This window comes from Gopherus flavomarginatus, chromosome 1 (genome assembly GCF_025201925.1).
Source record: "Gopherus flavomarginatus isolate rGopFla2 chromosome 1, rGopFla2.mat.asm, whole genome shotgun sequence".
Taxonomy (NCBI): Eukaryota; Metazoa; Chordata; order Testudines; family Testudinidae; genus Gopherus; species Gopherus flavomarginatus.
The window spans coordinates 101,816,806-101,842,162 of NC_066617.1; the positions used below are offsets into that span (position 1 = coordinate 101,816,806).

The 25,357-nt window shown below is 44.8% G+C and overlaps 1 protein-coding gene across 5 annotated transcripts; it reads right to left on the reverse strand.

The window, feature by feature from the left end:
• Nucleotides 1–4,996: 4,996 nt before the first annotated feature.
• Nucleotides 4,997–25,270, reverse strand: HMGXB4 (HMG-box containing 4). 5 transcript variants are annotated; one of them, XM_050926525.1, is made up of 11 exons: nucleotides 25,233–25,270; nucleotides 18,587–18,692; nucleotides 17,787–17,935; nucleotides 16,505–16,583; nucleotides 14,202–15,193; nucleotides 12,672–12,753; nucleotides 12,075–12,139; nucleotides 11,676–11,781; nucleotides 10,956–11,113; nucleotides 10,086–10,208; nucleotides 4,997–7,463 (listed from the first exon to the last, which is right to left on the reverse strand). In XM_050926525.1, the coding sequence occupies exons 1-11, from the start codon at nucleotides 25,242–25,244 to the stop codon at nucleotides 7,419–7,421; spliced, it is 1,917 nt and encodes a 638-aa protein (XP_050782482.1). In that variant the 5' UTR covers nucleotides 25,245–25,270; the 3' UTR covers nucleotides 4,997–7,418. The 5 variants fall into 5 exon arrangements, with proteins under 5 accessions (XP_050782482.1, XP_050782489.1, XP_050782473.1 ...); XM_050926532.1 differs by having other exon boundaries at nucleotides 10,956–11,125; nucleotides 17,817–17,935; nucleotides 25,233–25,268; XM_050926516.1 differs by having other exon boundaries at nucleotides 10,956–11,125; nucleotides 25,233–25,268.
• Between the last annotated feature and the right edge of the window lie 87 nt (nucleotides 25,271–25,357).

Here is a 25,357-nt window from a genome sequence, read left to right on the forward strand (position 1 = left end):
CTTCTGCAGAATAAAGCATTTTTCCTTATCCCTGTCAGGCTGTTATTGGCTCTCAGCTAAGCAGACCCGATATTTCTCCTACTAATAATTAGCCTATTTCTCCTTCTAGCTCTGCTGTACCTTCTAAACAGCAAAAAAAAAAAAAAAAAAAAAATGCTAGTAACCTCTCCCTTGTCCACTAACAAACCTACTGTGCCTTTAAATTTTTTTTAAAAAATCAAAACCATTACAAAGTAACGTGCTAATAACCTCTCCTCTATAAAATGCTAAATCACAACTGTTTCAAAAAAAAAAAACAGCACTCCACTGAAATTGCCAAAGTCCAAAAATTCCTAACTAAAAAAAAATTAAAAACTAATCCTAATAAAAAAACAAAAAATTATATATACACTAGCAAAAAAAAAAATTGTGGGACTCATGCTTAAAAATATAATATTAATTAAATTTTGGGGTTTATTCTACAGGCTGTGGCTTGTGTTCTAAATAAATCCTTCAGCATGTATTGATCTCCCTAATTAAATTTTAAATAACAGGTACCAAAGGCACCTTGTTGCCCCTGCCATCTCCCCCATTACCCTGTAATATACCCCCTCCTAAGCTATTAATGTTAATGCCTTTTAAAAATATCAAAAATAATTAACAAAAATATAATATAATACTACACCAAAAAAATATTAAATATCACTAAAGCTGGGAAGGCATGCAATAAAATCTAGTATATTTAAAAATTCAGAATTTCCTAAATAACCAGTTAATGGCCATTCAAAATAATCTTAAGCACCAAACTTGGCCCACTGCCCTTACAAACACATCAAAAATACCATCTAATCTGTAGTCATAAAAACATATTTAAACACTTTCTAAATAAAAGTGTAAACATTCACAGTGCTGCTTCCAAGCATTTAAACCGGTTAGGGAAGTGTGGGCTCCCACATATCAAATCCTGACAGGTCCATAAAAAAATGCATATAAAACTAAATTATTCACCAAAATATTAAAAAAATTAAACCACCTGGTATACCTAACTAATTTATAGTCAGTGCCCCAATCCCTTAATTGTCAAACAAACAACGTTCCACTCTTTTGTCCGTGCACTCATTCCTGGGTTGGGGGTGACTAAGCTCAAAAAAGCAGTTATAAATATTTCTGCAAAGCTTAAAAAAACAGCTAATGCATCAATAAACGCTTTCAAAAATTGCAACAAAAAATTAATAAAATAGCAAAAATGCTTACAAGCCCTGCTCCTTCCCCCTCCCATGTCCCAGCCCCCCACTTGTCCCTCTGACCCCCCCCTTATCTGCCCCAGTCCTTCTACTGACCAACCCACAAGACCTGTCCTTCCTCAGACCAGAGTGCCATCTATCCCCCAGATCTGATCCTTCACCCCCACCCACAAAAACCTCACTCCTCCATTCTCCCTACATCCAAAGGAGTAGACTAGGCATCTGTCCCCATCTCTGTGTTGTCTATGGATTAAACTAAGCAACAGTCTCCTATGCAAGGGATACACTTACTCTCTCCCCCATGTTACTGCAGCCAGGCAAGGGCTCTTGCTCGTTTTCCAGATAAGGCATAACATGGGGCAACAATGAACCCAAGGTCATGTTATCACATTACAATGCCCCCAAAGAATTCAGGATCCGGCAAAAGTAAATTGCCTATTAAATTCATGGCTGGCCTATTACCCCTGCACCAACCTACAACTAAAGGCTTTCAGGAAAAGTTTTTAAGTGGTACAGTTAAATATTTTCAAATTGTGTTTACTTTCATAAGTTTGGGGACTTCAGTGACTCCACAATCACACAAAGGCCTGATCTACATAAAAATTACACTGGTTTATCTGCAGATCTAATTTTATACTGAGTCAATGAAACTGGTGCAACTTTGTGTGTGGACTCTATCAGATTAAACCTGGTGTATAGCATTTTGGCTTATCAATAAATTTACAAATGCACGCTAAACCAACATAACCAGTTGAAACCTATACAAGGGAGTTCACATACAAAAGCTGCACCAGTTTAACCGAACTGATTTAAATTAAACCAGTGCAATTTGTGTGGATACACAGATCTAAGGCTGATTTTGCCTCTGGGAATATCAGTGTGGGAAGAAGGGAAAAGGGTGTGAATTCCGTAACAGGAATTGATTCACCCTAATGACCCTAAAATGGAACATTTCAGGCAAGAGGGCCTAGTCTTCCTACTGAGTCCAGCACACTGGTGGTACTCAACCAAAAAATAAGACTTTAGTAGGTTTACTAATCAAAATACCAACCTCATTTGTTATCCCTGAAAACGAGGGTACTGGATACTAAAGAATATGTCTCTCTAGTAATTATTCCATACAAGGGAACCACTTGAAAGTCATCAGTAAGTATTTTTGGACCAAATCCATCCATAAAATGGCTCAGAATCAAAAAACCTTTTTGGACAGTTATCAAATACAATTTATTGTTTTAACATAGGCTGTTCCTCCAAAAGCCTGAATGTACTGATTTATTAATCTATGCACATTATGAACTCATGATAGCACCCTGTGTATGTATCATATCTATTTTTAAAACAGACCTAGTAGTTTGGGTTCTACCGCCTCTGAATCAAACCAGGTTTATTACTTCTGTGGGCTCTGGTGACATGGGAGAAGGCTGCTGAAGAGTGACGGACGGAACTGCTTCTTTTGCTATGGGAGTTGTGCTGGGGAGTTTAGGACCCCTGTCTCTACATGAGAGGTCTTTTAAACTAGCCAACCCCAGCTCTCAAGTTTACATTTGCCGTGTTGTGAGTGCAAGCGGTGGGCTAGAATGTAGCCTGCAGCACTTAACATATGCAGAATAGTTCTAAGTGTTTCATCTTTTAGTTTTACTGTTTGTTTCTGTTTTATGCATGATGGTAGGAAGAACTGACAACCACCTTCAGTACGTAAGTCTTTTTCCACCAACATATTAAATAGTTCTCTTAATGTGGTTTTCCTGGAATGTTGAAATGTGTGAGGGTAGGGGGTTATGTACTTTAAAATTCATCTCATCAACGTTTTGAAATACAAAATACAATTTGGGGTGGTGAAGTGTCATATTCTGCAACATCACCATGGGTTGAGACATCTCAACACACAAGTTCTGAGGCTGCAACTGGCTCATGAATTTCTCAACTCCTGAAAACAGAATTTTTAAAGATCCTACTATTCCTGTAACTAGTGGTTTACCATACTGATCTTGAACCACCAGTACTATTTTGCGTGCAACACATGAATTGAGCTGCAGAGAAGATCACAGGGCCAGGAACATGGCTCAATAGTGGGACCTTTGCAATGCTAGATGACAGCTCTCAGGCATGTCTCTCATTGATGCCTCTAAGAAGTATGGAGTAGGGTTCTAAATTATCAGTAATCTTCAAAAGATGTATGAAGCAGATTGTGCTGTTAGAAAGGAGGTGTTGGAACACACTGCCCCTAGAACAGGAGAGGCTAATAAAACAGACTACTATGCACTATTTAGTAATACCAAACCAGGGCTCAGCAACCTTTCAGACGTGGTGTGCCGAGTCTTCATTTATTCACTCTAATTTAAGGTTTCATATGCCGGTAATACATTTTAACGTTTTTAGGTCTCTCTCTGTAAGTCTATAAATGTAAAGTAAACAAGTTTTTAAAAATGTTTAAGAAGCTTCATTTAAAATTAAATTAAAATGCAGATCTTACCAGTTTAGTGCAGTGGTTCTTAACGTGGGGTGCATGCACCCCCGGGGAAGGGTCAGTGCAAGGATATTTTGCACCCTAGGCGAAACTTCCACCTTGCGCTCCCACCCCACACATCGGTTCATTGAGGGGCAAATCCCACTGAGTCTTTATAGACCACAGGGACGAGCCTGCCCAGAGGTACTCCCCAGACCAGGTTCCCCCTCTCCACCCTCTAAACTCCCCCGGAGTGCACAGCCCCCCTGCAAGCCCTCCCCTCCCTACCCCACTCCGGTGGCCCCCGCCCCGAGTCCACTCACTGGCTTTGCCAGGCTTGGGCCACTGCAGCAGCTCAGCAGGGAGCTGCCTTCCAGAGGCACTAGAGAGCCAGAGCGACCCGCTTGTAGCAGCAGCAAGCCCCAGCCATGGAGGAGCCAGTGTGGTGCAGGGCACCATGCTGCTAAGGGGATAAGCCGTGCCCCCCCACCTAGTCTATGGCCCGCACCCCCTCCGGTGGCTCCTGCAGGCTGCAGTGGATGTATGTGGGCGCCAGCCCCCATGTGCCCCCCGGATCCCTCCTTGCCTAGGGTTACCATATTTCAACAATCAAAAAAGAGGGGAGAGCCTTGCCTTAGCCCCGCCCCCATTTACTCCCTCCCACTTCCCACCCCGACTGCCCGTCAGAACCCCCAACCTCCCCCACCCTGCTCCTTGTCCCCTAAGTGCCCTCTCCTGGGACCCCCGACTGTCCCAACCCTTATCCACATCCCCACCCCTAGACAGACCCCTGGGACTCCCACGCCCCATCTAACCACTCCCTGCCCCCTGACAGGATCCCCAGAACTCCTGACCCATCCAACCCTCTCCCTGCTCCCTGACTGCCCCCTGGGACTCCCCTTACCATGCCCATGCCGGTCAGACACTGGCTCCACGTGGAGGCAAAACACGCTGCCGGGCTGCTGCGCGCATAGCCTGCTGAGGCAGCGGGAGGGGGGAGCTCTGGTGGGGGGGGCAGTGGCAGCTCACACTTCCAGGAGCAGCAGAACGCGAGCGTGGTGGGAGGAGCTGCGGGGACATGCCTGCTGCCAGTCTGGGGTCCTGGCCGCCAGGCCCGCTCAGCCTCCTGCCAGTCTGGGGTTCTGTTCACTCAGCGGACTGAGCGTGGCTAGCGGCCAGGACCCCAGCTGGCAGCTGCGTGCCAGCAAAATCGGCTCGTGTGCCAAGTGCCGTAGGTTGCCGACCCCTGTACTAAACACTAGTAGCCAGCATTGTTGGGGAAAAGATGCAGAGTACGTTCTAAATACAAAATAATGACACAAACACCAAATGTTAAAAAAATTATATGTAAGTACAGTACAAAAAAGTTTCTTTATACAACTGTAATGCAGTCTGGACCAAATGGCAAGAAAAATAACAAAAATATAAAAACTGCTAGGTCTCAATCCAAAGTTTTCCCTCTAGTACCAAATACCACAAGATACAGATTATACAAATGTTTACAAATTTTAAATAAAAAAACAATACATTAGGGTTTGCGTGTGTGGTTGGTTTTTAAACTCTTCAAGAGTTTATTGTTATACAGGTGGCAAAGCTATAGCTGATTGATCCCCTTCCGTTCCTTAGATAGAGATCTGAGTACAGGCCTGTCGCATCTTACGCGTATTTAACATGCGCAATTTCAGCTTTACGCAGTCGGCAAAAACAAAAGAGAAAAACAACAATTTAAATACTGTTTCTGTAGTGTGGGCGATTCCGCCCGCCATTCAATTCAATGTAATTTTGACTATATGCGGTTTTCGCTTTATGCACTAACCGTGGAACGGAACCCCCGCGTAAGATGAGACTTGCCTGTATATATCATTCACTACAGCGCTCTCCATTGTGGAGATTTGGAAACACAGGCAAGTGTTTTATGCCATTTCTTAGAATAGAGGCTTTGGTGAGGGTCCAGAAGCCCACTGTGATCTCTCTGCCCACCCCCCCCTCCCTCAAATCCTGCTTGGTATTAGCCACATATTTTTGAGAGGTGTATACCTAGGTCTGAGGCCTGGGCTCAAATCTTCTATATGCTCTATAAGAGCCTTCTGTTTCACCCACCAACCCAGCCCTACTGACTGACCAACAAAGCAGCACTGAACTGGGAAGAGAGGAAGCCCTGCAAGACAACATTTACCATGTATGTGCAGCAGGGGAATACACCGTAGAGAGATTAGGTGGAAGCTTCCTTCTACACATCTGAGGATTTGCTTAATCATGACAGATTTAGAGCTCAACCATATTGAGGTACAGCTCACTTCCAGCTGCCATGGAAAAGAGAATCCAGAATTCAAAACAGAGGCGCCCTTCTTCTGCTACTTTAAAACCTATAAATAAGGAATGGGAAGGCTGGGCCCAGAATAAACAGGTCTCCATTTCAGCTTCCACCCAATGTCCCTGGACACACTGTTCTTCACAAGGGCTTACCACCCTGTTGTCGCTATTCCCTCTTGCAGATTCTATGCAGGCTACAACAGTAGCAGCTAATTCCTGTAGGGTGGGGGGTGAGCACAGCTGATTCATATTTTCCACACACGATTGGTGGAAGGAAGGCTTTTTTGTTTTTAAATTTTATATATATATATACACACACATACACACATATATATATATACAGAAATATACAGGATAAATTAAAATCTATTACAGATATTGGTAAAAATTAAATACACCACGCATACACACGCATACCTACATGAGAATCAAATGCTTTCCTGCAGCTCACTTTGGAGAAGGAGCTCAGGTGGGATCTGTCCACTCAACCCATGTTCTGCTCAGCAAGAACCTCTTCAATCTTTAACAACTGTTAAATAAAATCTAACAAGCACTGTCTCTAGATAATCCAGCAGCACCAGGAGGGTTCCATAAATCTTTTTCAATACTGCTGGTGAAAGGGATGATGGGATCAACGCTCTAAGAAACAAAGTCCTCTACCCACAAAACAGGTACAGATGGGCAGAGGCAGTGCAAGTTTCTCCTACATATTGCCCTCTCCTTCCCACCAGGGTGGGACAGCCCTGATCTGGAGAAATTAAGAGGGTGGTTCATTCTCCTCAGTCCATTCAATCTTTGGCCCTCTTCTGAGGTTGGCATCTAGTGATGATGATGATGATGTAGGTGCAAGTCCACTAGAAGAGTACAGATTCTTCACCATCTCCACAACTATTTTAACATAAGCTACCAGCCAGTCAGCAGACAGTAACACTAATGATCTGGGGGTTGGAAGAAATGACCTAGAGGTCAAAGCCTTTATCTTCCCTCAGCGATCCAGTCCTCCCCCAAAGCAGTGCATTTCAATAGAAGTTAGAAACAGGGCTGGTGATGAGTCCAGCACTATTGCTTGGTCCAAAACAAACAAGCCTGTGCACCTGTCCATCAACAGACAGTCTGTGCTCAGGCCAATTCCCCAAAAAGGCTTCTTTGAATTTAAGGCTGATATATCAAAAGTTTTATGACTCAACCGTGAAAAAACGTTCTGACTGGAGAATACACTGAGTAGGTCTCTCCCACCAACAGGAAAGGATTCGCTCAGCTTACGTCACAACTTTTCATAAAATTAATAAAAGTGAAATAGTTACAATCCTATGTGTATACTATACAAATATAAAACTTTAAAACCCTACACACGGAGCCCTTAGAGAGTGCCGGTATAGTGTCTATGTACACAAGTCAGTAACGTGGATGCAGGTACATCCCAGGGTCCTTTCTTGTCAGAGTCCAGGCATGATGTAGGCGATGTTGTCTAGTGTGTTTGACTGGAAAGAGAACATTTAAAGTTTTTAAAAAGAATCCGTTATGATCCTAAATACTACAGAAACCGTGCTTCAGTGTAACAGAGCTGTGGGATGTGGAGATATCCATCTTATCAGACAACTTTCTACAGGGTGGGATCACCCCCATTCTCTTGGAAGTTACCAGTACTGTTAGCTAACCTTCAGCATTTTGGAAATACAAGGAGACCTAGCTGAAAGATAGTCTCAGGCACTGAGAGCACAGTGGGGGCACCTGGAGGTAAGGGAAACATTCATAGTGCCTTATAGTGCTTCCTCATCCCACCTGGCCAGTGCTAATAGCAGTATAGATGAATTGAGAAGCAATCAATTCATACCCAGCCCACATTCACCTGAGGGAAGCTCAGTGAGGAAGGACCCAACCCAGGGTGATGGAAGTAACAGGGGAATCCAGGAGAAATGCCCTGCATACACAAACTCATGAAAAACTGCTAGAATTTGTAATGTGGAAGTGTGAAAACAGGAAAATTTTTCTGAAGTGAGGTAAGAGTGAAAGAAAGTTTGTCTGGGCTCCTGGATTTTCTGTTGGCAGCCTAAAGGACATTGTTATGGTCCCCAGTATCTCAGCAAACAGGTTCCTGGGACTCCACCTGTAGTGTCTATGACTGCAGCACACCAGTAATCCCAGAGGTGTGGCTGGCTATCCAAAAGAAGCCTCAGACTAGAGCTGTGCGAATAATGGATTTTTCAGCTCTTTGGCAATTCCAGAAAAAAAAATTGAAAAGAAACTCATTTGAGATGGACCCAAAACAAGCTTTTTCGGAATTTTCAGCAAATTGAAAAAATTTCACTTTCAGTCAAACAAAATACTTCATTCAATCCAAAACAAAATGCTTCATTTCAATGTCAATCATTTTTTAATGTTTGGGATTTTTCTAAAATATAACATTGAAGGATATTTGGAAAAAAGTAATTTCAAATTGAAAAATCAAAGCATTTAGTTTTGAAAATGTTAAAATGAAACATTTTGCCGCCTTCTGATTTTTTTTTAAAAAAAGAATAATTCAATAAATTTGCAGAATGCTTTAGTGTTGCCATATCTGCATCCTTTGCTGAAAAAGTTTGGCTGATAAATTTCAGGTAGCAATATCTTTGATACACACTCCTCTTAATGCTTGAAGGAGGAGGAACTGGAATCTTGGCAGTCTCTTGATCAGTTCTATGATTTAGCAGTGCCACCTACTGACTGAAGAGACAAACAGCACCTTACACGACACACAAGCCCTGCCAACTATAGCTTACTGTGAGGAAAGCAAGTTTACTGATGTGAACAACTGTCTAGCTAGGAAACTAGCCTGGAACTACTCAACTAATTGCACTTGTGATCAGGTCTGAGCTCACATCTCCAGAAGTGAAAGATTAGTGCCTTAACCTACCGACAACTCCCTAGTTCTTAACAGAAATAAAAAGAGGTTCCAGTTTGCAGGCCTATCGATGATGCGGCGAGGGAGTGCCAGTGCTCAGAATGCTTTTGGCAAAAGGGAGAGACTGAAGTGTAGGCTACATTGTCCAACGGTTACATAGCCATAGCTTGAGCTGGCAGCACCTGGCTGACATACTAGGGAATGTGCCCATGGCCACTGTGGGAGTTTACAGCAGAAGCTGCCACATCTTTTTATTTATTTTTTTTGTTAGAGACCCCTTCCTGTGATGAATCAGTGTTTGGGCCACCCCCGCAACCAAGATCATTCACAACATGCCCTGAAACATTTGCCTTATCTCCCATTTTCTTCCCAAATATTTGCTTTCCTCTTCCTTGTCAGATTTGCTTTTCATCTAGTGTTTTCTGTGTACTTTACTAGGTATGTTTTCTCCTTTTGATTCCAGTTTTTGCCCTCTCTCTCTTTTTCTCTGCCTTGGTCTTCTTCCCTGCTTGGTGCTGTGACTTCTATCCTTCTCTCTGCTTTCATGTTGTCACTTTGAGTTTGCCACCGTACTACACTGGTGCTGCAAGATGCCCACTGCCAAATGAGGGCTCACTATGAAGGGTTGTTTAGGAATGAAGGAGAGAATATGTAGCTGTGAACCCAACAGCTGTAAGTAACAGACCACATGCCTCCCTTGCCTGGAGGAGTTTACTGACATCTTTTGAGGTGGCCACCACCCACATAGGGAATCCTGGTCTTAAGAGTTAATTGCAGGTTATTAGAATGATGTTTACACAATTACAGAAAAACTGAATGTGTGTATACACACCAGCTGGGGAGGGCCTTTTAATTCTTATGCAAACTTGGAGCTTATTAAGATGTCTGGCATGCACACAGTTGTTTTCTTTGCTCCAGATTTACTGTTTCAGTCACTGAGAAACAAGAGCTGCAACTACTGCAATAAATGGAATAAAGGTTAAGTTGAACGGTTAACATCTTTCACTGAAAATCTAGTGCACAATATCCTACAGCAGATATTATCAGTGAATTCCCCACACATAAATCCTTCCCACAGTAACAGTACATGAGCAGAACTATTTATCCATCTGTGTAGCAGTAGAGGCTCATCAATGTCACAGACACGCTAGTCAGGACTCCTGCTCTCTTTCTGTGGAGACTAATAGGTCTAGAACTGAAATAAGAACCACAAGGAACTCACCAGAACTTGCTTAGGGCAGCCATTCAGCTCAGGTAGTTGTGTGGTCAGGCATGCTAAAGGGCCCAGGGCACAGATAATAGAATCTAGAAGTACTGACAAACTTCCTGATACAGCCACCATCCCCTGGAAGTAAGGAAGGAGAAAGGAATTGAATGGGTATAAGTAGTGGAGACTGCAATTCCATCACCATAAAAATATATTCTCTCAAAGATACCACAAGTTCTCTCTTGGGCTTATCCACCAAACCCACTTCTCTATCTATTGTTTGTATCATAACAAAGCCATGTGAGATACTTCATACACATATATCACTGATCCAAAAAGAGTTTACAACAGGATCTCAATAGGCAATGTACAAATACAGGAAAAGGGCGGGAAACAACAGAAAACAAAGGCAGAGTACTGGAGTAAGTACGTCTTATTAGGTTCACAATTTTTATGATTTAAAAAATAATCATCTATTGCAATAATACTTATTTAAATCCGAACCCGAACCCAGAAATAGGAAGCATAGTGAAGAATATTGCCTCTCTGGGTTCAAGACGCTAAGACTGTAGCTAGGTTTGCCCTAAGGTAACATAATTTTTGGAGTGGGGAATTACTTTTCCACATCCTACTGTGAAGGAAGAGCTTTTCAACTTTACAATGGCAGGAGCTATCCCCCTGTACAAAAATCCCAGCTGGGACACTGGGGAAAAGCAGTTCAAATGTTTTGTTTTATTGGTGATAAAGCATGCAGCGCGCAGAACAGTGGGAGTGAGCCTATACTATTACCCATTAAACCCAATGCAGTTTGGAGTCCACGTTACACACATGCTATGTTGGGATTACACGTGAGATTCCCTGATTTGGTACTGGCTCTGTACACACCTCTGTCTCTTGCAGCCGGTGTCCAATGAGGCTCAGAGATTCACCCAGCAACTGCAGATGTGCAGCTACATCAATGGGATCTGTATCAGGGGCTTTGGCTGGTGAGGAGGATAACACCACAGTGCTGGAGGGGGACTTCTTATGAGGTGAAAGCATACCTGTGGGGGAAGCTTAAAACAGATGGGTAAAAAAAACAAAAAAAAAACTTATGTCCTCTTTCTTACTTCTTTACCGACAAGTCTGTTTGGATTGTAAGCTCTTTGGGGTTGGGGTCTCTCTCATACTTAGGCAAAGCACCAACCCCACTTCTTGACACTGTATTAATAACTAATATTAATATAGAAGTGGTCGGAGATTCTCTCATTAAACAGTTGCTAAACTAACCATACCCTTTGTTTTTGCTAACTCCAGCCTCTAGCACACACCCAAACTTCTCTCCTGTTCCTTCTTGCTTTATATAATCCATCATCAATGTGCTGTATGAATGGTACCATCTTTATAGCTTATGGCTCAACAGGATGCTCCTTTGAAACCTACTAACCTACTAACACCATTCCTCAGTCCTCTAGAGGGATCATTTTTTAGGAAGAGAATAATCAGCCACCAAACTCATGGGGAAGGAGGAGGGAAAGAGCAGAAGGTGCTCTCTCTATTCCCTAATGCACACGTAATACTCTCCCTTTTCCCCAAAGACTTGAATAAACTGGGTGTGGCTATTACCTTTCACTTTTGGGGCACCCTCTGATGAGGATGCCTTCCTCTTCACTGTTGTGGCCTCTGCTTTATTCTGCTTATGCTGCAGATATTGAGCTTTCTGCTTCCAAACCTACACAGAAAGAAAAGCAGGAAACAAACCATTAGGCAAATAATTTGGGAGATGGGGTGACTTCATGGATAGTTGACTGGCTATGCAATTCTTACAAGCAGAAACCAGACATTTTTGTTACTATGGGGCTGAGAGCACCCAATTCACTTATTGCAGGGGATTGCACATTTATTTGCCATACTGTAACACCCAGGGGCCCTACACTGCAAAAGCAATGCTGGCAGCATGAGAGGATCCAGGCAGATAATTTAGATAATTTATTCTACAAAAAATATATCCATGGGCATACGTACCAGTTTATCCTTTTCAGGCAGCTGCTTCCACACTTCTGCCAGTTTTTTGCTCAACTCTCCAAAATCTAGGCAGAAAAGGGGAGGTAATAATAAAAGGGGAAAGGTTAATAAGAAAATCAAATATAAAAATCAACCAAGAGAAGACAGTGGAAAGTTTGTATAAATACTGAAAGTTCAGGAAACCGGCCCATGCATATGCTGTTAGTGAAGAGCCTGTACCGCTCTTGAACTACCCATGCTTGGAGACGATTTCCTATAGTCTCAACCTAAAAGGAACAGGGGGATGATGGGCACATGCACCTGCACTGAGGAACATGTGTATATGTGAGGCTGCACAACATACTATCGGAAACAGTTTCACAGTAAAAGGAAGTTATCCAAATTCACAGTTGGATTGAAACACCATAATATTAGATCATGGGAGCCTCTCCTTTCCACTTTGCTGCCTCTTATTTAAAGCATCCTGGCAGACTCTTTGCACTCCAGCACCAATAGTGGATGTTGGGACAAAACAAGGATTCGCCCTGGTAACCAATCTGACTGGACTGTCCCAGTGACAGCTGTATATGAACAGAAGAAGCTAGGTTATTCTCTTACCTATCCCTGGATGCTCAGCCACAATGGTCACTCGATATTCCTTACAGAACACTTGGTAGGCAGACATGTTCTTCTTCTTTGGCTAACCACAAGGAGAAAAGAAAACATGCAAGATTTTTAATTATACTGAGACCTATTTAAATTTAAGGATAATCTGTGTTACTCCTGCAAGATCTCTGCCAACATATTTCATTCCTGACCTGAGGCAACCCCTGCTATTCTGGTTCAGGATCAACATCCAGTTCTGCTGATACACCTCAATTTTGACATGCAGCACCACTTCTTATTCCATTCCTAGAGCAATGTCTACCACATGAGTGAGGGGTGCAATTCCCCTGCTAGAGTACACATACTTGCGCTAGCCATCATTGGGTTAGTGTGAGTATAAATAGTAGCATGGCCTTGGTAGCACAGATAGCAGCAGCGGAGGCACAGCTGAACTGCGCCAAGTACACCCCAAGCTCGTGGTGTAAATGACGCCTAGGACATCATATAGATCTTTCAATTCAACTCAGTCCTGACAAATAGTTCCCTCTTATTCCAGTCCTAAGATTTCTATGGGAGTAAGACACTAGCAGTACATCAACTGTGGTGGCAGAGGCAGTTGCCAATCTCTGCTCAGAGAAATCCTGCATGTAATCTTACAGCCTATTTTACAGAGTAAGGGTGGTTATGGGCTGATTCACTTCGGTTATTCCTGCTTAATTCCTGACACAATCCAGCTCACTCTATGTCCAGTCTGTCATATTTCCCATCTATATAATGCAAGATGACATTGCTCTAATTACGGCCACACCACACATACTGTGTCAAAAGTTTTCCCCACTTGCAGTTTTATAAATTAGCCATGGACACCTGATGTTCTAGATTCTCAGCATAGGATGGAACTGGGAATGTGGTCCCTCTACAAGATTAATAGCTTTTTTTCCCTTTCATTTAGGAGATAATGAACAAATACTTCAACTTCAGCACAGAGTTGTTTTCCCTTGCCATATTTTACCAAATCAATGGCCACTCTGGTCCAGTAGCCTGCCTGAGAGTAGCAGAATCAGATGCTTCAGAAAAAGGTGTGAGAAATCGCAAAATGGGCAATTATGATATAACTAGTTAAAAGAAGTTTCTTACTTCTCCTTTTAGATAAAGTTAGAGGATGGTTTATGCCCTGAAGCATGGTTGTGTATATTGCACGATAACTGATGTTCCGCAAAAATGTTTCAACAGTGAAACAATTAATGTTGATACTTAATTTTTCTTCTTTAGGTTTCAGGGTTAACAATCATTAGACATGGACAGGATGATTCGTGCCTCTAAGACTTACTGTTTCAGTTTTTACTTGATTCACATTTTGAAAATTATTTTCATAAGAATGAGAGCTAGAAATATTTTTTTTTTAAACAAAAGCTCAGCTTCTGAAACAATGGCAATGGTTCTGTGGCCAAAATACAGGGCGTCTTATCCAGTATTACCCAATGTCACAGACTCTTGGGCATCACAATATCTGCTACCTATTTATCTGCTACTGTTCTTTACCTTTTCTTTATCCTTTTCTGCTTTCTCAGCTTTTTCCTTCTCCTTCTCTTCTTTTTTCTTTTTCTTCTCACTTTGTCCATCTATGTGGAAAACAGGAGGTGTGGGGGGAGGCACAGGAAGGACAAATGGAGTGCTGGGTGGAGGGGGTGGCGGTGGTGTCACCATAACTTCTGCTACTGCTACAGAGGCAGAGAGTCCAGAACTCTTCTTAGACTTGGAGTGCTTCCTCTCCTTGTGTTTCTCCTTGTCCTTTTTTTTCTTGCTTTTCTTTGACTTCTTCTTCTTCTTGATCTCCCGGTAGGAGTCATCTATCACCAGCTCTCCGGCCTCCAGCTCCCCACCAGATGATGAACCTGATTCCAAGGCTGGCTCCATACTTGAAAGGTCATATTCACTCCCATGACCTTCTGAGAACAGGGAGGTGTCAGGGCCAAACCCCTCGGCGACTGGTGGTGGATGTGAGTCTGGCAGTGGCTTGTGCTTCTTCCGAGCTGATTTCAGGAAGCTTTGAAGCTCATGACCCAGGAGGAAAGAGCCTTGTTCATCTCGCCCTGATTTCTTGGAGGATTTTTTTGCTGCTATTGGTGGTGAAGAGTATGGGGATGACTCCTCGTCTACTGTGCTGCCCCCCTTCTCTTTAGGTGAAAGGATGAGCTTCATCTTCAAGCCATCAGGCTCACGCAGGGTCAGTGTCTCTGTGTTTACATAGAGTGGCTTCATCTTTTTGGATTTGTGGAAGCTGCCATCATCCAGTGACAGCTCTCCACTGCTACCACTCAGTTTCTTCTTATGGTGCTCCTTCTTGCTCTCTGAATAGCCAGTGGCAGCAAAGGAAGAGAAGGATGATTTTTCAGATGTCTTTTTTGAGGGTTTGGAGCCCGTGGCAAGAGGTGAGGTGATAGCCTTAAGAAGATCCATGGCTGTGTCAGAAGAGGTTGGGCTTGAGACTGCTTTTTTCTTCTTCTTTGATTGCAACTCCAAAGGTGAAAGGTCTGAAAAAGACCAAAATAAATCAAACTGAGGCGAGACTGTATGTGACATATCTCCTTCTATGCCGCCTTGAAGAAGAGGGGTTCAGAGTCCCCCAATATTCCTGGTGCTCACGGCTAAATAGTCACTTTTCTGGCTTAGAGAAGTCCTCTGAATCTTGTTGCAAAAGAAGACTGGCACTAGGCTGGTTACAAGAAACAAGGCTACAGAGAAACAGAAGCTGTGGGCTTCTGGTTAGTTACGAGTATGAACTTTAGGATAATTCTGTGTTCATATTAAACTCAGAGAGCCTGGTTTGACCATCCATGACATGAATATACTGTGACTGAAAATTCAGAGGAGCCAGTATTATCTTGAGTATTATTAGTATTGTTATTATTTATTATTGTACTATGGTAGCACCAAAAAGCACAGTCCAGGACCAGGACCCCATTGTGCTAGACACTGCATAACCAGAACAAAAAGAAAGCCCCGTCCCAAAGAGCTTACGATCTAAGAAAATCCATAGCTTGATCTTTCAGAGAGAAAAAACAAGCACAAATGCCACATAGAGAGATGTGCAGTATTGCCAACTTCGAGAGATCAAAAATCATGAGTCGGACCTCCAAAAATCATGAGACTGGCCCCTAAATCACGAGATTTAAAAAAAAAAAAAAGATTATACTGAGTTTTTAGGTCAGTCTCTTGATTTCTGCACTCCTGCCCATCCATAGGGTGTGTTCATGTGACAATCAGTGTTGCCCACTCTCCCACATGTACTGGATAAGGGGATTTTGGCCCTTGCTGCAGGAACTCTCATCCCCACATCTGCTCGTCTCCTGCCCAGCAATTAATCCTGTCCTCCAGTACCCATCAACACCTCATCACTTCAGTCCTCTTACCCTTATAACACCGTACTCAGTTCACCTTCCCAGCACTCACCCGTCTGCTCAGAGCCTACCATCAATACAGACCACCCCCCATTGCATTAGCCCCCAACCCCCTCACTTCAGCTCCCCCGGAGCCCCCAGGCCATAGTTAGCCCTCTCAGTCTCCCCTCTGCTCCCAGTCAGCAGCTGCTGCTCTCCAGCCACCCAGCTCTGAAGGCAGCACCACTGTCAGCAGAGCCCCCCTCCCCCCGTTTCCCTTTGGGTCAGTACCTCTACAGTTACAACACTGTGAAATTTCAGATTTAAATATCTGCAACAATGAAATTTACAATTTTTTAAAATCCTATGACACTGAAATTGACCAAAATAGACAGTAAATTTAGTAGCGCCCTAGATCAGCCTTCCTGCCCCATAGCATCAATCCCGAATGCTTCCTATCCTCACCTCCGTAGAAGAACTCATCAGAGGAATGCTTCCTCTTCTTCTTATGAGATTCTGTCCCCAAGAAGAAGAGGTCGCTGTCCTGGAATCAGAGAAGAAAAGGAAACAAAAACAAATTCATACTGGCTCTTGACACAGATAATTCTGGAAACCACTCATGTCACTAAATACATCAGTGGTGGGCAACCTATGGCCCATCAGGGTAATCCACTGGTGGGCCAAGAGACAGTTTGTTTACATTGACCATCCACAGGCATGGCTGCCTGCAGCTCCCAGTGGCCGTGGTTCGCCGTTCCAGGCCAATGGGAGCTGCGGGAAGGGCCGCAGGTTGCTCACCACTAAAATACATTCTGTGTACTGACCATTCTGAAGTTTGAAAATGAAATTTGGGAATTCCATTTGAGTAGTGGAAAATAATAAAAAAAAAAGTGGAAAACAATTTTTTCCACACTTGCAAAGCACTTAACCTTCCCAATCTTAAACTAGTCAGCTATGGACTGGCAAAAGACAGCAGAAATTTCAGCTCAAAGTGGTTACTATCAGGTTTCAGTATTAACACCTCTAGGTGATGACTAGGGCAGTTCACACCTTTCAGCGCTACCATTTCAGGCTGCCTGAAGAATCAGGAGTACAACAGTGCATCACTTTATATACTGTTCCTATTCTGTAGATTATCTATGTAACCATAAGATCTAGAATTTTTTTTTTATATGAAAGTTTACAATTCCTGCTCTCCCATGCCTCTGAGGGCTGGGGGAGGATCTCCCCACTCATCCATGCTGAGGCCACAAATCACAGATAATAACTGGGCCTGACTACCTCTCAGAATTAATCAATACCACTTTTTGAAGGACTGTATGTTCCAATGAGTGATGTGAAGCACTTCCTCTGCTTTCCATAGTCTGTCATTGGCCATTTTTACAAAAGGAAAACAGCAAATTCACCCACCCCAATCCCGCCAGATGATTTTAAGTCAGCATTTCTCAAATTGGGTTCCACAGGCCCTGCTGATCAACTTCTCCCTCTCCCTCCCAGCGCCTCCTGCATGCCGGGGAACAATTGTTCCCCAGTGTGCAGGTGGCGCTGGGAGGGAGGGGGAGGAGCAGGGATGGGACGCGCTCGGGGGAGGGGGCAGAGACAGGGAAGAGGAGGGGCAGGAGTGGAGTGGGGGTGAGGTCCAGGGCAAAATGAGGGTTGAGAGGGGTCTGCAAATTTTTTTTTAATCAAAATGGGGGTCCTCAGGTTGCTAAAGTTTGAGAACCGCAGTTTTAAGTGCATTTCTCACCTTCAACCTTTTCTTTGAGGTTTTTCTGACCTGAGCTGCTATTTCCTCCTCTTCCCGCAGCAGATCCTTGTAAGAGCGTTTTTTCTCTCGCTGGGTTCTACCTGCTGCCAGCCCCACGTCGTCAATGCTTCGGTCACCCTCTAAGCACTCTAGCATTTGTGAGTGTGGTGAGAAAGGGAAGGATTGAGATACCCAATTAAGGAACAATGGAAGTAAATTCATTCCGCATAAAATGCAACACAATCAGAGAGGTCAAAGTCGAAGCAGACTGATGTACAAAAAACAAAAAAAGAATATTGGGGTCTAGAAATTAGTGTGCTGCTTCCCCAACTGCAGGGAAAAGGCTCAGTGCCGTACAGTACCCTACAAGAGATCAAGGTTCAATTCCTAGTCTTGGTTTCTTTCTCCCCAGAGACAGGAGCTGGGGATGCTGCTGAGACTAAAACCAGGGTCTAGAGATTACTATGTTGTTGTGAAGAAGATTTAAATTCTATTCCCATTCCTGTTCTATGGAGTTGACAGGGACAATAAATGCTGCAAGGGCAGAGTTCAGTAATGAAGGTGTTAGCAGTCTGAAACGCCACCTGTGAAACCCATTTTCTAGTCCCAGTATCTCACTTCCTGACACCACGAGAGACTTGGAATGCTGCAGAAACCCAGCCTGATGCCCTAAGTCTTCGCATTCTGTACTGCCATGCAGGAGACCGGCTTCCTTTCCCACTCTCTCAACTCCACGGGCTTGCAGGGGCTGTAGAGGGTACCCTTTTTGAACACCCTCTCAGATTATGAAGCAGTCATACCTTCTTTTTTCTTGGAGTCATCATAAGCCATGGCGGTCCTGCAGGAGCCTGAGAATGTGTTGCCACGTCTGGGCTCCTTCCCCCGTTCCCGTCTACAGGACAAGGTCTAAGAAACAGAGAATGAGAATAACCCTCCCATAAAGTGGAATCATAATGGAGAAAAGGGAACTTCCCATTGGGAACTGAATGGAGACTCACAGGAAGAAAGTGGCAAAGGGAAAGCAAGGAAGTGTGCCTCCTTGTCTGCTCATGCTCACACTTAGGGATGGGAGGACTGGTAGAGAAAGATCAAACTTCAGGGTACTTTGCTTTGGCTGATTCACATATTAAAAGTTTGGAGGGGGTTGCTTGATTTTACAGGGAGATAACAAGGATCTCCTCTTCCTCGTGAAACCTCAAATTGGTAACATCATGTCATTTATTTCTATAAAATGTAAAATGAGTGATCAAATGGCTTGTTTTAGCTTCCATGTTGACACAAACAATTAAAAACAAAGTTGGTGTTACGATCCTTTCTTGTCAGCATTGTTGCAGAGTGGGGTCTTTAGAGACAAATGCTAAACCCCTGAATCTTGGATGAAGAATTTGGGGTGGAGAGAGAGAAGACCCCAGCTGGATACCAGGCTGTGCAATGTCCAATGATCTTAGATCTACTATATTAATTTGAGATTTTGGGGCAGAGGTGTGAATCTTTTCTGAAATTCTTGCAGTCCCCCACCTTGCTACTTTAGCAATTCTGATGGCCAATTTGGGAGATGGGAGAGGAAGAAGAAGGAAAAAAGCACTCCCTTTTCCTAGGCATTCTGCAGCACTCCCAGCCTCTGGTAGCTCAGGAAGTTCCATGTCTCTCCTGACTGAGTCATTCTAGCTTAGGGATTCTTGTGCAGGTAAGAGGCTGCACCTTTTGTCATTGTGGAATAGCTGGATTCAGATTATCTCACAGAAAATAACTTGTGTTCTTCAGTCAGAGACCAGCTTCTTGGCAGAAGTGCAACTTTTAAAACCAAGTAATCCTTCCAGGGATTATCCAGTTCTCACCTGGCTGAAGTTACCTTTTTTCCCCCCCATCTGTGAATAAAAGACCAAGCAGCCGGTTTTCTGACTGGCTGAGACACAAACATGACACCATGCTGGCATTAAGAGTTTAAACTCTTTGGGGTAGGGAACTTGTTTTGTGTGTGTGTTTTGTAAAGCTCTCCATATACCTACAGGCTTTAGAAACAATTGGTTAACGCTATAATATAAATATGTATGTATTCATGCTTTACTGGTTTCTTAAAAAAAACAACAAAAACAAAAAAACCCCCAAAACCCACCACCCCTCTACACCCACCACTACCACCCCCACTAAGTAGGAAACATTTTTGCCACAATTCGCATGGGGTAGAGGTTAGTCTGCATTCATTTTAATATTTTAGGAAAATCATCCACCTCAGAAATTTAAAAAAACAACCGAGTATTACAAAAATGTATACAATGCCATTGGCAGACATGGCATAAGAACTTAAGAATGGTCCTACTGGGTCAGACCAAAGGTCCACCTAGCCCAGTGTCCTGTCTTCCAAAGGTGACCAATGCCAGGTGCCTCAGAGGGAATGAATAAAACAGGTAATCATCAAGTGATCCTTTCCTTGTTGCTCATTCCCAGCTTCTAGCAAACAGAGGCTAGGGACACCATCCCTGCCCATCCTGGCTAACAGCCATTGATGGAACTATCCTCCACAAATTTATCTAGTTCTTTCTTGAACCCCGTTATAGTCTTGGGCTTCAAAACATCCTCTGGCAAAGAGTTCCACAGGTTGACTGTGCACTGTGTGAAGAAATACTTCCTTTTGTTTGTTTTAAAACTGCTGCCTATTCATTTCATTTGGTGACCCCTAGTTTGTGTGTTATGAGGAATAAATAACATATCCTTATTTACTTTCTCCACACTGGTCATGATTTTATAGACCTCAGTCATACCCCCCCCTTAATCATCATTTCCAAGCTGAATAGTTCCAGTCTTATTAATCTTTCCTCATATGGAAGCTGTTCCATACCCCGAATAATTTTTGTTGCCCTTTTGTGTACCTTTTCCAATTCTAATATATCTTTTTTGAGAGGGGGGTGACCAGATCTGCAAGCAGTATTCGAGATGTGGGCGTACCATGGATTTATATAGAGGCAATATGATTTTTTTGTCTTATTACCGGCCTGTAATTGTTGGGATTGCCTCTGGAGCCCTTTTTAAAAACTGACATCACATTAGCTATCCTCCAGTCATTTGGTATAGAAGCTGATTTAAATGATAGGTTACAGACTACAGTTAGTAGTTCTGCAATTTCACATTTGAGTTCCTTTAGAACTATTGAGTGAATGCCATCTGGTCCTAGTGACTTTTTACTGTTTAGTGTATCAATTTGTTCCAAAACCTCCTCTGATGACACCTCACTCAGAGACAGTTCCTCAGATTTGTCACCTAAAAAGAATGGCTCAGGTTTGGGAATCTCCTTCACATCCTCAGCTGTGAAGACCGATGGAAAGAATTAATTTTGTTTCTCTGCAATAGCCTTATCGTCCCTGAGTGCTCCTTTAGCATCTTGATTGCCCAGCAGCCCCAATGGTTTAGCAGGCTTCCTGCTTCTGATGTACTTAAAAAAAAATTGTTGCTGTTATTTTTGTCTTTGGCTAGCTGGTCTTCAAATTCTTTTTTGGCTTTCTTAATTATATTTTTACACTTCATAGGCCAGAGTTTATGCTCCTTTCTATTATCCTCACTAGGATTTAACTTCCACTTTTTAAAGGAAGTATTTTTGCCTCTCACTGCTTCTTCTACTTTGTTGTTTAGCCAGGGTGCCACTTTTTTTGGTTCTCTTACTATGTTTTTTAATGTAGGGTATACATTTAAGTTGAGCTTCTATTATGATGTCTTTAAAAAGTTTCCATGTAGCTTGCAGGGATTTCACTTCTTGCGCTGTACCTTTTAATTTGTTTCACTCACGTCCTCTTTTTTTGTGCAGTCCCCCTTTCTGAAATTAAATGCTAGTGCTGGGTTGCTGTGCTGTTTTCCCAACCACAGCAATGTTACATTTAATTATATTATTGTCACTATTACCAAGCCGTCCAGTTATATTCACCTCTTGGACTAGATTCTGTGCTTCACTTAGGCCTAAATCAAGAACTGCCTCTTCTCTTGTGGGTTCCAGGACTAGCTGCTCCAAGAAGCATCCTTTAAGGTGTCAAGAAGCTTTATCTCTGCATCCCATCCTGAGGTGACATGCACTCAGTTAATATGGACACGGTTGAAATCCCCCATTGAGCTTTTTATTTTAATAGCCTCTCTAATCTCCCTGAGCATTTCATAGTCACTATCACCATCCTGGTCAGGTGGTGAGTATATCCCTACTGCTATGTTTTTGGCATTTCACACACAGAATTTATTTAACACCACAGCACAGCCCTTTACAGAAAAATAAAAATAAGACAGATCCCTTCCCCCACAATGAGCTTACAATGTTAAGGGCGACATCTTGCAAACACTACAAGGAACAATGTTTATTTCTGTGATCTGTTCCATTGACTTCAATGGAACCACTCACGATAGCAGGCACCATACTTGACCGTAAATTTTTATAGGATCAGCACCTAACATAGATACAGCTCTCATCAAGAGACAACAGAGATGGTGGCGTGGGGTGTGATGGGAAGATGAGGGTAACACCAAGAAGAAACAGATTCGTGTATGGTTATGTGCATACCTCATTAGTCCCATTAAAAAAAAATTAGGGAAAGGAAGAGACAACAGTAGAGGTTAGAAGACAAGGTCCCTGCCCAGAAGGGCTCACAAACTAAGCCCTTGAGCCTGCAAAGCATGTGCTTAACTTTATGTACAAGCAGTCCTTTGGACTTCGATGGGACACACACACGTAGTGCTGAAGGTGTGTTAGCAGGATGGGGGCCTTGGGTCCCTATTCTCCAAATCGCTCTCCTGTGAAGAGTCCAACTGAAGCCCACCTGTGCGACTCAGGACCTCTTATGCACCTAACAGCTGCAGCATCAGGCCCTCACTCAGACAACACAATGAATTCACAACGGCCCACGGGAGCGAAGGAAAAAGGTGCAAGGAACAAAAAGGACAACAGAAGCCTCCAGGACAGCACCCTGCCCTCGGCGGAGCCCAGCGCCTTCTCTCCCTTCCTGGGCAGCTCTGTGCGCTGCGCCCCTGCGGCTGGCACAGCAGCGATGGCTGCTCCAGGGCGCAGGGCGCTGACCGCCCTGCAGGATTATTGCCATTAGCACTGTGCCAGTGGCCGGGTGCATAGACCCAGCGCTGCCACCGCAGCAGCCCAGCAGCGCCCCCTGCAGTTCCGTGGGGCAACAGTTACCCAGGGCGCGCCCTGCCGGCAACCTTCGCACCTGCCCCCAGCGCGGCCCGAGCGGCGCCCACTGCGCATGCGCACTGCCCTCCCTTCCGGAGCTTCGCGCGCCCCCTCGCTTTCCCGCCTCCTTGATTTGAACCAGCCCGGCCGCTTCACCGCCCCTTGCCCGCGTCTCCTCTCACCCCGGCGGGCTCCAGCCTCGCTCCAGCCCGCGACTCTGCCCCTACAGCAGGCCCCGGGGTCCCCCGCGGCGGCGGCCCAGGCCGGAGGCGGGAGCTGCCTGCCGCGTGGCGGCCCCGCTCAAGGAGAGGGGGCTCCGCGGAGGCTTCACTCTGGTCCGCCGCTTCCCGCCTCGCCTCCACCGGTGCCTACGCCCGCCATCTTGGAATGGGAAAAGAGACGCAAGCCCGACGCCCAGGGGGAGCCAGCCGAGCGCCGAGCGCCTCCAACGCAAGAGGCAGACAGGGCACTCGGCCTGTAGCAGAACGCCGAGCCGATCGATCGATCGCCAGGCCCGCTACTAGAATCCGCGGGCCCAGTATGGCAGGGCGGAGCGCAGCTGGGGCCTCATCTTGTGCACACCCCGCCCCGGGCTGGTGCGTCAGCTGGTTTACCTGCACCCCTCCCCCAGCTCCTGGTTCTTTATCCAGTGCACCCACCCCTCTCTCTCTCTCACACACACCCCAGCTCCTGCCCAGGGCTGGTGCATCTCCTGCAGGGGCGGCTCTAAGCCCCAGCACCCCAAGCGCGTGCTTGGGGCGGCATGCCGCGGGGGGTGCTCTGCTGGTCGCTGGGAGGGCAGCAGGCAGGGTGCCTTTGGTGGCATGCCTGCGGAGGGTCCACTGGTCCCGTGGCTCCAGTGGACTCTCTGCAGGCACGCCTGCGGGAGGTCCACCGGAGCCGTGGGACCGGCGACCAGCAGAGCGCCCCCCCACGGCATGCTGCCGTGCTTGGGGCGGTGAAATGTCTAGAGCCGCCCCTGATCACCTGGGGTACTTACACCCCCCCACCAGCTCCTGGTTCATCATCTTGACATGGGGGGCTCTCAACCTTTTTCTTTCTGAGCCCCCACCCCCATGCTATAAAAACTTCACAGCCCAGCTGCACTATAACAGTTTTTTTTTTTTGCATATAAAAGGCAGGGCCAGCAGTGGGAGGTAGCAAGCAGGGCAATTGCCTGGGCCCCACCCTGCAGTGGGCTCTGTGAAGCTTAGTTGCTTCAGCTTCGGGTGGCAGGGCTCGGAATCCCAGGCTTCAGCCCCATGCAGTGGGGCTTCAGCTTTCTGCCCTGGGCCACAGCAAGTTGCTTGGTGGACCCCTGGCTGAGAACCACTGACCTAGTGTACATGCACTTCTTATATCTCCTAGTCCATTAACTAGTGTATACACACCCTGTCCCCAACAGCTCCTGGTCCATCACCTAGTGTACACACACTGCTTCCCCACCCCCCCAATTACCTGGTTCATTCTTTAGTGTACACTCTGCTCCCACTCTCAGGTTTTGGTCCATAACCTAGTGTGCGTATCTCTCTCTCTCTCTCTCACACAAACACACCCCTCTTCTGGTTCACCCCCCAGTGTACATGCACCACTTCAGCTTTGTTTGCTGTTATCTCTCTCCTTTTCTCCAAACTCAAGACTGCTAGGACATGGCCTCCACCCACCTCTCATCCCTCTTTTGAGGCAGGTGAGTGTCCACACAGTTGTTCCTGTGTGCAATGCAGATTAGTTGCTGGCCAGGCAGGGCTCCTGCTACATTAACACTGCCTTAGGATGTTGATCAGAAACTAACACTACTTAAAAATGGTTCTAATCACAGCAGAGAGGCAGTCCCACACACAGCTCTTCCAGGATTCCATCAATACTGGTGCATAATAATGAAATAGTAATTGGAGCTATATCTATCTCCTAGAACTGAAGTCTGTAACTGGAAGGGACCTCAAAAGGTCATTGAATCCAGTCCTCTGCCTTCACTAGCAGGGCCAAGTACTGATTTTTGCTCCAGATCCCTTAGTGACCCCCCCCCTCAAGGATTGAACTCACAACCCTCTGTTTAGTAGGCTAATGCTCAAACCACTGAGCTATCCCTCTCCCTCATAATAGAGCTGGGCTTCATTCCCCTCCTTAGAAAGCTACAAGCACTTGACCAAGTTTCACATTCAAAACCTCTGCATGAGAGAGCATGATACTAGTCACCTCCTACTCAAAACATTTGTCCTAGCAGGAAAAGCATACCCACCCCAGCTCTCCTACCAGAGCCCTATATAGGAATTTTCTCTAATTCTTACCTCCACCCTCATTTTCTCTAAGTAGTCTGCTTTAGCTTTCCTTTATATAGCTGCCAGAAGGCAGTCACGTGATCATACTTGCTCAGAGGCCTACTTGATCATGTGCTCTGTCCAGAGACTACAAT

Bases quoted from the DNA above. Each gene is read 5' to 3' on its own strand.
- HMGXB4 (XM_050926516.1), bottom strand. The intron at 15,194-16,504 runs GTGAGGATAGGA...GGTCTTTTTCAG, and splicing joins TGATGAGTTCTTCTACGGAG to ACCTTTCACCTTTGGAGTTG. The intron at 11,782-12,074 runs GTACGTATGCCC...CTTTCTGTGTAG, and splicing joins TGCCTGAAAAGGATAAACTG to GTTTGGAAGCAGAAAGCTCA.